The sequence below is a fragment of the Apteryx rowi genome, unplaced genomic scaffold (assembly GCF_003343035.1).
Source record: "Apteryx rowi isolate R43461 unplaced genomic scaffold, aptRow1 scaffold_495, whole genome shotgun sequence".
Taxonomy (NCBI): Eukaryota; Metazoa; Chordata; class Aves; order Apterygiformes; family Apterygidae; genus Apteryx; species Apteryx rowi.
The window spans coordinates 238,659-250,688 of record NW_020450755.1 but is presented as its reverse complement, the minus strand read 5'-3'; the positions used below and the strand labels follow the sequence as shown (position 1 = coordinate 250,688).

General features: G+C 38.3%; 1 protein-coding gene across 1 annotated transcript in view; it reads right to left on the bottom strand.

Annotated features, from left to right (window-relative positions):
- Positions 1-7,359, bottom strand: part of NOX3 (NADPH oxidase 3) — a 40,527-nt gene extending 33,168 nt beyond the window's left edge. Inside the window, exons 1-4 of the mRNA XM_026079232.1 lie at positions 7,315-7,359; positions 6,567-6,662; positions 6,248-6,358; positions 4,307-4,391 (exon numbers count right to left, since the gene is read on the bottom strand). Coding sequence (XP_025935017.1) covers positions 4,307-4,391; positions 6,248-6,358; positions 6,567-6,662; positions 7,315-7,359 — 337 coding nt within the window. The remainder of the gene's footprint in view (positions 1-4,306; positions 4,392-6,247; positions 6,359-6,566; positions 6,663-7,314) is intronic.
- Between the last annotated feature and the right edge of the window lie 4,671 nt (positions 7,360-12,030).

The following is a 12,030-nucleotide window of genomic DNA, read 5'->3' as shown; positions in this document are numbered from 1 at the left end:
TATCAATTCATGAAGACTGAAGGATTCAGGCTGTTGTTTTTAACAACATTTGGAACCTTTAAAGCACTTAACATGTATTAATTTGTGTTTGACCCTGAGATGTTCTATCTAGTCCACCTCTGAGATCAAATAAAAGGTTTTATTGGAAGGAGGGAGGGAGAAAAAGGTTTGCTATTAGAGCATGGTGTTTACTGTACATGTTCTTAAATACAAAGAGATGTAATTGAATTATCTTGAAAGTCTGGTCAATTTAGCTAGTCTTATTCAGCCAATTGTGCCTTTAGTGAAGCATGCACAACTCTCATTGAACTAAACAGAAATTGCATGTGTTTATCTAAGGGCAAGATTTCCCTCTCTCTTTTCTGCATGCCTGTACAGGATAATAATCAAATCGGTGTTTGCTGCTAGGAGTTAAATGTTTTGGTTAACCGACCTATCATGAGAAAATCAAAGGGTCAAATCTTGGCCTTTCTGCCCACAGTGAAGAGAGCGGCTTCACAGGAATCTCAGCAAAGCGCTGGGAATTCTGCACTAACCCAGTCTGAATTCTGGTGCCACCCGCTACCTTGTGACACTTCTAGTTACGTGGAACCCTTCATTCGGCTTCATATTGTCTTTGTGAACTGAAAAAGCAGAGATGATGTTAAAATTAGGGCAATAGTCACCACACACAACTTGCGTTAGGTTTTTTAAAATGGTTATCAGCATCAAACAAGAACTTGCCGTGGGCCATTTTTTATTCTAGTTGGAGGTTTATAATCTTTAATTTAATATAATTTTCTTCTTAGTACTTGCTAGGAAATCCAAGAGTTAGACAATCTGACTGAAAAAATGCAGTTCCATGGAAATTAGATGGAAAATTTTCTGCAAATTCTGGAAATACAAAACTCAGATTTCAACTAAACCACTTTTTAAGATAAGCACCTGCTTTCCTGAAAGCTTCACAGTTTACACAAAAATGCTACTTTAGTCACCAGACCCCTTCACATAGCTACTTCTGTATTCCAGCCATTAACAAAATGTGGTTGAAAATAGAAAGATTTTTTAATTTTTTAGCTATAGCATTTTCAATGCTAGGCAGAAGCCAAGCATATCTGGCATCACTATACTTCTGTCTTTGTTTTGCATGTTTTTAAAGGAATATGCACTATTGGAAATTTTAAGGAGAGGGAAACACCATTTCAAACAGATTAACTCCAAAAGATTTCTCTTTCCATCCCCTCCTTTCCCTTAATTGCTTGAGCTTTATTCATATCATAACTCAAAGACTGTTGGAGCTATGTATCTGTATAACCTTCTGCAAACATCAGAACACAAGAAGCGATTAGTTCTTCAAGACATGCCAAAGTAAAAACAAAAGAATCCCCCCAAACACTCCTCACTTTAGAAAATGCATGGATTTGCTTTCTCATTATGGTAAAAACAACACAGTAAGAGAAATGTGCTGTACAAAACATACTTATCTCTTACAGATATCTTTAGGTTCAATGTACTGCCTCTCAACTAAAAAGTCCCTTTGAATTAGAAAGTCTAGAATGATTTGCATTGATCAAACTGAGAGTGCGTGAAACTATGATTTTATTCTAGCAGAGTTACAGGTCTATAAGGAAGATTTATTAGTGGGTGAATAACTCTCAGACAGCTCTTATCATAGACAGGCATGCAGAACTCAGGAAGCCAAACTAAGCAGAATTCCCTTTACTGAATTTTCAATGATGCACTTGATTATAGATAGCATTGTTTACTCTCTCTTTCCTCCAGCTTCCCTTCTTCCACTAGTCTCTAATTATATCCCTTTATGACCTGACCAATTAAAGCCTGCATTTGAATTTGTATTAGAGCTGATGAAAAATTAAAGCTACAGATGTACTTTATCCAAAGTCACACACACCTCAGCTGAGCTAGTTATTAGAAGCCAGACAATACTAATGTCACACTATTTTTAGTATGCTATTAAATAAATATGCTGGAATAACACCACCTGGCAAGCTGGGATGAAAACATGTTACTTTAATAATAAAGGAGTCTACAATTTTATATTGTGAGGATAAGCTTAGTGATATGATCTGCAAATTGGTTTAACTTCTTGCTGCCACATTTAGGCTATTGATCATATAAGGAGAGAGCTCTAACTTAACTAAGAACGACTAAATTGCAATAGTCTAATAGGAGCTGACTATGCTTTTGTGTAACAAAAGGCAGTACAGGTAGTACTTGTATAAATAATGTGTCAGATGAGTGGAAAATGGCATCTTTCTATTTACACATCATTTTAACATTGTTAAATTTTATAATAAGGAACTCAATATGATTGTGGGTACCTCTTTACTGTGAGAAGAGGGAACTGTGTTTTTTTCACACAGTGTGTTATGAAGACTGAATGTTTTTTATGCATTTTAAATTTAATTTCAGACAGCTGAATTTCTGGCCCTTCTTTACCCAAGGCTGACTATAAAATGATGTAGTGTTTTCCCAAACAAGATATTTGTTTCTCACTTATCTGTTAGGAAAGCATGAGTTCATAAGTTGTCATGTTTTGTTCATCAGACTTCCCTGTATTTTGTTTTCTTCATCAATAATCTCATCAGCTATTTGTCCATTTTATATTCTAGAAAAACCCAAACCTTCATTTTTTCACTCGAGAACGACAGAATTAAATAATGGTGCTTTCTGTCATTTGACATCAGCCCTGTGTCTTTGTCTTTGGAATTGCTGAAGCCACAAAGTAATCACTTTTCTGATAAACTTGCACTTCCCAAACTGTCCACCTTAATGCACTAGCAAACATTTTATATGAATGTAAAACCCCAAAACATAAAAGGTTTGACTGTGCAGTTTTGCTTTCTTTTTGGAGCATGACAAATTATACACCAAGTAGAAGCTGGTTAATTTACATTCCTGGGTTGATTTGTTAATTAAAGAAGCAATGTTCCATTCTGTAGGAATCTGCTTTATGCTGAAACTGAACTCTGATAAATGAATGGACATGACAGATAAGCAAATCATTGTAATACATTATAAGATGCACATTCTCATCCCCCTGCCTTCCCCTCCAAAAACTTTACCATTATATAGAAAGGACAAATTTTAGTTGTTAGATCCCAATGACATTCCTGATTCCATATACTTGTCTAACTATGTGGGGACACTACTGTCATATACATGCAAAGAAAAGCCGCTGCCTTGTATACAGAGAAAAGAATATTGGAATCAAGGTCCATCCTGACAGCCTGGGGGTAGAATTTTTATGTTACAATGTATTAGGCTTGTAAATAACTCTGATAAACTCCTTTATCTCCTTTTCCTTTTCAAAAGTTGGCTAACTCCCTTTGAGATCTTTGGTCACAGAATGACTATAAAATATGGGACTTCCCTAAGCATCTGAAGATGTCCAACATGAAATAGATGTTTTCAGAAATGCAGGCTGGGACCACAGTCTAATGTCAAATTGTCCTAAGAGCAGTGGACTTCATGAGACCTAATTTCCAAAGAGAACAATGTCCCCTCTCCCAGATACCTCTCCATCTTTACGTGCTTATGTCCTCCAATTAGCCTTCGTTCTTCCTTCTCTGCACATCCCCCCCTTCCCCATCATATCTCCTCTTCCCCTCATGCCATCTAAATTCCTCCTAACTTCAGTCCTCTCCAGGTCCTTTAACCACTTGGGAACAGGAGGGTGCCATGCCTTGTTCCCAGCCAGGCCAGCGAACACCTCTAGCTCAGTAAGTCTGCAGGACAAACCAAACAGGTAACTTTTGATCTCAAGCTGCAGTTTTTCACTCTAGGGGGCCATTAGCTCCCTGTACCCTTCACCTATTTTTCCAAAATTTTTAAGACCTTGATGTTTTTGAGACAGCTACTTGTTTCAAATTTGGGTGAAATTTATTATCTGGTTGAAAAGTTATTGGAGAAGGGGATGTAGGGGTGGACAGATGAGCAGCATGACTCATAAGCATAATTTCCTTAAAAAGATCAGACTACAATGATGCGTCTTCTCTCCAAACATTTACTCCCAGGGATTTAGTAGAAGTTATTTGTACTAGATGTTAAGAGGGCACAAGTTGGTCAAGTTAACAAAAGGGCAACTAGTAGTTACTACCCAAGCAGAAAGTTTATCAACTGTTGAAAAAAAGGTCACGAATGATTAATCAGATGGGACCTCTACACCTATTTAAAGTTGCAGTCAGCAAATGATCGCACTAAAGTAGCACATGTGTCAGAGCTGATGGGGATTACAGCATTAGGCAGAATCACTGTGAAATTCAAAACAGTTCAAAGGCAAAGAAGAAAAAAACTGAAAGCTTACTTGCATTTACAGCTATTCCATAGGCAACCATCTTGTGAAATACGATGTTTTTGTCAAGCTGTCTCCTCAGTGCTCCTCCACAGCGCTTGGTGAAAAAGCAAAATTTGTTTTATATCATTCCCTTTACTATTTACAACTCGCACTTTGGATAGGAGAGAAGAGGAGTTCAGTACGTTTAAAAATGAACTGTTGAAGGAATTCAGTGAAAATTTTGGTTTAGCCTTCATTTTGGGACCAAGGTAACTATTTTCAGCATAGCAACACTCCAGGATTTCTTAAAGCTATTCAGCCTAAGTGGGGATTCAAAAACAGATTTGATAAAACTCTGCTACATTCAGCTGTAGTTTGTGAGTGGTTTATCTGGGCTGGGGATTAGCTCGTTTGCTGATGTACTGACACCGGAGCTGGTTACATACAAAGCCAGGCTGGACCAGCAGTGCATGCAGGCTCAGGTTTAGTTGCACGAACACAGCTAAACTGCTGGCAAAGGCAGCTCTCAATGAAAACATTCTAGCTGCTTTCACGAAATGCAAACCCCAAGAGAGTAAGCCTGTCTAGACCTCAGGTGGCTGCACGCTTACGTGTTACTGAATCGTCTTCCCCTTGTTGGAAGTGCGCGACGGCGGTACGCTGGGAGACAGCTGTGTGGCTCCGCACCGAGCCAGCCCGGGGCCGTTATGAACTGCAAGGAGCCAAAGCTAACACACGTTGCTGGCACCGCGACAGCTCTTGCTGAGCTGCTTCAGTCCCTGAACTGCGTTCTGGGCGTCTGAGTCGCTCACTTGGCCTGGCACAGCGCCATGCCAAAGATCCCTGTGTTTATCCACGCTGCTTCCTAGCTAATAAATCTTCCCAGCATGTGAGCACAGGTGGGTGCAGTCCTGAGACACCGTGCCTCCCAGGAGGGCGGTGGGTCCAGCTCTGCCCCAGCCGCCTTGCAGCCACTCAAGTTCCTCTCTACCATGCTCTTCAAGGTGACAATATTGTCCAGAAAGACAAAATACTGATTGTCTTCAAGAAAACATCCAGTTCTCTAAGTTCTTACACAACACATAACTGTGTATACAAATACTTATTGTTAATTTATGAATTGATTCACAAGTCCAACAAGGTTTCTTTCCTTAAATTGTCAGCTCCTGAATTCAACCTGTTGTAAAACAGTGTTGATTCCTGAGGACTGTTTGACATGTGACAGCACTCTAAGTCTAAAGAGAGAAAAGCAAAACTGAAAACAATAACCAGATTACAATAAAATAAATTCATATTATGATTTTAAAATTCCTGTCGTATTTTGAGTTATGAAGTGACTGGCGATTTTTTCTCCAAACATGTGGAATTGGAATTGCTCTGACTGTAATAATTCCCAGTCAGCTGAAGCCTTAGCTAAGCATTAGAGTTAAAGCCTGAAGCACTTCCTATGTGTGATGCCGAGGTTAACACAAATGCCTCTGAACAGATGACCACTCAATTACAAAAACACGTTTTTACAAGAAGGAAGGAGCTGAAAGGTGGCCACTTAGAAACAAGTGTTTAAACATGTTCCTTTTCATCCTTACAGCACTTTTATCTATACATTTCCTCACTCTGGTTTTCACTATGCAACTACACAGGATACTCATGATGGATACGTATTTTCTCCATTTGGCTAGGTTGCATTCTTATGTTCCCTTTTTGTAGCAACTCACTTTTCACTTCATGACACCGTGCTATGCAGCGGCTGCCAAAATCAATGTTGCATTTAGAGTACTGTGTTAAACAAGCCACTTGCTTCTCTTCAGTCATGAATATCTGACAATTTAAACAGTAATAACTAGGCAATAGGGTACAGACTTCTCTGTCAAAAATTAAAATTCCTTTGAAAATGTTTGATATGGAAAATATTGCTGAACTGTAGAAATAGAAAGAGAAGGATAATATGGCTATTTGAGAAGTGGTACTTACAGTGCTTGCTCCTCGTAAGAATGAAATAAGGTTTCTACTGACTGGTAACAGGATTAGCATGCAGTTAAAATTAAGGCATGTTGCAGAAGCTCTCGCCCAAGCCAGTGCTGACTGTACATATAGCAATATAAGGAAATTAGATTACAAGTTTGGTATAGCAAGAACAAAAGAAAGGAAATACCATATTAACATAATACTCTTATATGAGAAAATTACTGTTGAAGCATCAGGAAAATTATTATCATGAAAGATGTGAATAAAATCAAACTATGCATACATTCTCCCTGTGGATCCCTTTAACAATCAAACTTGTACTTACTCCCAACATAATCCGTGTATAAAGGTAAGCATCTTCATCTTCATACCAGTGGAAGGTATCGATAAACAAATATAAATTCAATCCCAGCCACACCACCTCCAAAACAGGCCACAGATTAATGACACTTGCAGTATTTTTACTGCAGATAAAAATGCTTATGGTTATAGTTTTAAAAGAATCTGAGAGATACTTGAAAAATCAGTGTGCAATGCAGCTCTTGATCACAGATGATAGAAATCATAAATGCKTGCTGGAATGAGGCTAACTTTTAGAAAATGCGGGATTATATCCCCCCATCCCATAGAGGATGTAGATGACATTTACTGTGTGATGGCAAACTTGATCTTAGACACAGGACTTAGCTTAGACTCTAAAAAGCCAGTAGAATCTAAAATTAAAGAATTTCAGAAATGGAGTTAGGAGCTGAAGAGCTGGGGAGGTCTGCTCCCCACCCCAATTCACCAAAGCCTCTGAAAATAATTCAGAATACAATTTGAAATACAATTCCAAACCCCTGTTCCCTATATCTGAGGACTAAAGTACATGGACTTAAAAATAATTAAAAATAAAACAGTAAGACTTTAAATTGTTTTTAAGACTAGTTATAAAGAGGCTGCTGAATATTTTATAGCAAGTTTTATATTTAGCTTGGGAGTATTACTGTAAGCAAACCATAAAATCTCTTTTAAACAAGCTTAAAATATTTATATATGTCCAATTAGGTTTTTTTAATGCTAAAAATACTCACTAATAACAGGACTGACAGTTTTTCATTCAAAATCCAGCATCCCATCTTGAGTGCCTCTTCCTATGGTAGCAGCAGCTCACTCTTGCCTTCCAGTGTAACCTGAGGTCTCTGGCCGTTCCTCAGGCTTTTCTACTAACTCTTTTGTCTTTAGATCTTAATAAGCACCTAGTGGGAGCTCTCTCTAGGAATTTTCTAATTAAGGACTCCCTGACAAGAACAGATCACCTAACAGACATATCTTATGACCTGGGCAAATAAAATGCTGGTAGTTGTCCAGTGCTTCCTCTTTCCAAAGTTATTTCTCAGCAAATGAGAGATACTTTCATTAAATTGTCCTTGCGTTTGTTTTGGGGTTTTTTTGCTTCCACTTTGCAGTTGAACAGAGTATAACAATTCTTCATGATTTGGCTTTTAATGTAATAGCAAATGGGAGCATCCTTTATGTGTATATAAGACAGGAGCATTGTTAAAAGAACTTGGGAGTGGCAAAGTCACTCAGTCAGAAGTCAGAAATCACCAGACTAAAGGCTGTGGGCATAATATTTATCTGGATTTCTCATGATTGTGGATTATGGCAACCTTAAAATGCAGGATAGTTTTCCATAATTCACTGCAGTCATAAAATAAGCAGTCATTTTCTCCTTTTCATGTCCACACCATTCAGTGTAAAGCTACTCATCCTACTGTCTCCTCTGCCTGGCTGGAAGAGAGAGGTAGCAACTGATTTCCTTACGGGCTTCTGTTTCAGGCCTCACAAACATTAGCTACCTTCATCTCAGATCTGGGAGGGGAGGGTGCCCATTTCACAGGTAAGGAATGGAAGCCCAGAGAGATTATGGAAAAGATGAGTCCATTAATGGTGAGCATGGATCCAGCAGCGTTTGGAGGTGCTCAGGACTCTGTGGCCCCCCACGTGTTCCTGACACAGCTCCCACCCTTCCTCTGGGGCAGGGACACTGTGTCAGCAGCACTTATAGTACTCAAGAAATATAAGCTTCTTGCAAATACAATCCATGAAAACTGTCCAGGGCCAGAGCTTACCCATTTGGGGGGAATTTTTTTTAATTTATAGAAGCAGATGTGCCTGTTCCTCAAAGTTTGTTCTGAGGACTGTTCAGCCTATTTCCTTCTTTGGAGGTTTATTCCAGTGATGATTTAACGAGCCACCTGCAAAAATGAGTCAGCAGGATTCGGTACCACTCAGCAAGATCAAAACATTTTGACAGGTCAGTTTACCAGAGAATGCTGTTAGTCTATTTAAGACCTTCCTTAGTAGGTAGTTATTTGAACAGCCAGCACCATGGTGATATACAATGCGAAGAACACATTTTCTGATTTTCTTTTACTAAGAGAGAAGAATAATTTATTGACTTTTCTGCACTCTCTAAAGGGAAATCCTTTCTCCTTTGCCTCACTTAAACTGCGGAACTGGTAGCAATTGATCTTCCTGGGGGAAGGAGGCTGAAGTCTCTCACCAAGGCTGCTCAGAAGTCACTGCAGGAAGGTCTTCCCAGCTGACCAAGTCTTAGCTCCTCTTTTGCCCTTCCTGATGAGCACTCTTGATTTATCCTTGGCCCCCTTCTGCCAGGAGCTGTGCGAACTCTGCCAATGGTGATCTCATTCCTTCCCCAGTAAAACCATTTTCTAAAGGCCTTCCTCAGCTTGACCCTGAAGGAGACATTTCTCTGACAAAATAGCAAACATCTTTCTAGATGTTGCTAGAGAAAATGTCCTCAAATATAAGTCTAATAAATTCTTGCATTTCTAAAATACAAGGAACCACAGGAAATAATACTGAGATTTGAAATGCTTGTTAAACTCAGATACTTTTTAAACAAGGACCAATGACCATTAACATGCATTACCAGAACCACAGAGATGTGGCTGTGAATGTTCTGAATACAAGCATTTACAAGAGATTTATTTTGAGCTTTGTTTTTCTTAGACGGTAAGATTTAAACAGTTTTTATTAACAAACTCAGTAACAAGCCTAGTGCAATAATTGGCCATTGTCCATTATGTGACTTGATATAGGCTATTGCCACAACCATTTTCTTTATAGCAGCTCTTGATAATGCGGGAGCTAGCAAGATAGTGACTATTGCTGTATTTTTCAGAGAGGTCAAAAGAAGAGGAAATAAGGGAGAAGGGAAGAGGAATGTGCAAAGGGTGAGGAGAAATATTGGTAAAGTCAGATGCCAATTTTAACTATGTTAAAGAAAGGCGGGGGGTGGGGGGGGCAGGGGAGGACCCAGTATCTGGATTAGCTGCACTTCAAAGGGAAAAGCTGCACTGAGATGTTCTGCTTTGAAGTTCAGCAATCCAGACAGCAATTTTCTAAAATGAGTCAAAACTGGCATCTGAAATAGATTTTTTTTCAGAGTACAGCAGATTCATGTGCTGGTTTAGGCTCCAAAATTTGTCTGGATCAGCAGCTGTACTTCAAAGCAGCACATCTCAGTACAGCATTTGACTTTGAAGTGCATGTGGTCCAGATGCCAGTGCTCTTAAAGGAGCCGATGAATCAAATGCACTTTATTTTTTGTCTGTTGAAACAGCTATGTTTTTTCTTATATATAACGATAACGTGTGTGGTCTTCAATATGGTATCTATCAATAAAAACATAAAGCTAACACAAAAGCTCTTTATAGCTTCATTTTCTACAAAGAGACTGATCATCATTTTATTATACTGATTTGCAGTGATCTCAGCCAATTTCTAGCACAAACTATTCAGACAAGACTCAGGGAAGGATATTTTATTGATTAAAGAACTAACTGTATTTCATTTTGTTATTGTTTTATCATTATCGTGAGATGCAACTGTCCTAAAAAGGATGCGAATAAGGATGAAAAGGGATTTGTTCTGGTGGCTTGGGAAAAAGCAGTGCTGAGCATGCTGAGTTCCCCTGTAAGAGATAGGCAACTCTGCCATTAGCTTAAAAGGTCACTTTTTGCATGGAAAGAGGTTTATGAGGTGCTGAATTCTTCCATGTAAGTATCTCTGCATTAATATCAATGTTTCTATCAATTACAGCTGCAGATCCCTATTGCAGTTAGTTCTGTTTGATGGCAATCTCTGAGGTCTGTCTCATGTTTTAAAGTACTTTCCACAGCGCTTACCCTTTACAAGACAAATTAATTATTAACTTTAGATGGCATATACATACATGCATAGATATATACATATAAATATAGCTTTTGCTAGTCCATCCTAATGCTAATATTAGATATTTATGCTTTGTTTCTCAAAGACAAAATCATTTCAATTGACTCTGAACTCTGCCTGGGTCCTCTTATAGTTCTTGTGTGTGTGTTTGACTTTATGTCTTAGTAACCTGGATGAATTCAATATGCCTCCATGCTACACATACAGATGGATGGAGGTAAAAAGTGATCCAGAGGATCAAGGTGCTTTAGTTTTGCTGATCATCTGACAGCCATTTACTTGCTTGTTGTATCAGAGTGTACACTTTGTATCAGACTATACAAAATGGTGGAGCTGCTGTATTCTGCCATTTTTATATTATATCCCTATAATATTTAAGAAGTGAGTGGAAGATTTGTCTGTGTTGAATGGATGAAGAAATTGCACAATGTATTTGATAAACCATTCAACTTTCATGGAGAGAGAAGCTGCTGACGCTGATTAGATTGCAAACTTTTTTTTCTTCTGTTTTCCTTTTTATTTTAAAGATAATTCTGAAGAAACAGAGGCCAAGGTTCAGCATTGGTTGATTCTAGCTTTGTAAAAGAAACTTATTGAATTTCTATAAACAGTGACTGAATGACTAGTAGCAGAAAAACAGCTATATCATTTTTAGAGATTTTCTTACAGTTTTTTTTTATTTAAGTACCTCATTAATGTTAATGGATTTTTTTAATGAACTGTACTCACATTACAGATGGGGGAACTGTTCTGCAGTTTGAGAACATTCAAAAAATCCCTAAAGCTCTGAAAGATTAATGTAATATTAGCATTGTCAGTGCCAAAGATTCAAAAATCAGATTGTTCTAAAATTTTTAAAATTAAAAACAAAAGTGTATGGTTGGCAGGGGTTGCTGACTGAGCACTGAGACTTCAAGGGCATCTGGCCCCTCATTTCCAGCTTTTCTCTCTAACCATGTGTTTATTTTTTAATAAAAGGCATGAATTCTATTAAAAACCTTGGCTGCAGGAAGTGGGCTTGAACAAAAAATTATGCAGTTATCAAAATACTTGTGATACAGTTGCCAGTATTAGCAATGGTATAGTAAGTATTGGCTTCTGTTCTCCTCTGTACTCTATGGTCAGTTGCCTGGAATGGGGCACCAAGAACTTCTTAATTTTTGAAACTTGTTTTTTTTGGATAACAGCTGAAAGAAATTCGCATCTGTATGCAAGCATTATGTCTGCAAGCTTAGTCATTGACCATAATGCACAAAATGGAGAGAAAGACTTCTATCTCTATCCAGAAAAGAAAGAATAAAATTTAACTCCAACAACAAATGTTGCCTGTAGTTCCAGCTCCTCTTGAACTCCAGAAGCCAGTGGAATGAAGCAGACACAGGCTGAATTCCTTTTTCTGTGTTAGCAGACCTGACACTAGTGTCAAGGATATTTCAACTGATGGACAGTCTGGAACCACAGCATACACCAGGGATCAAGAGGAGTCAAGAATGGGAGTCAAAAGGACGGTGAAACACAAGGGGTCTGGGATCAAAATGAATAATCTT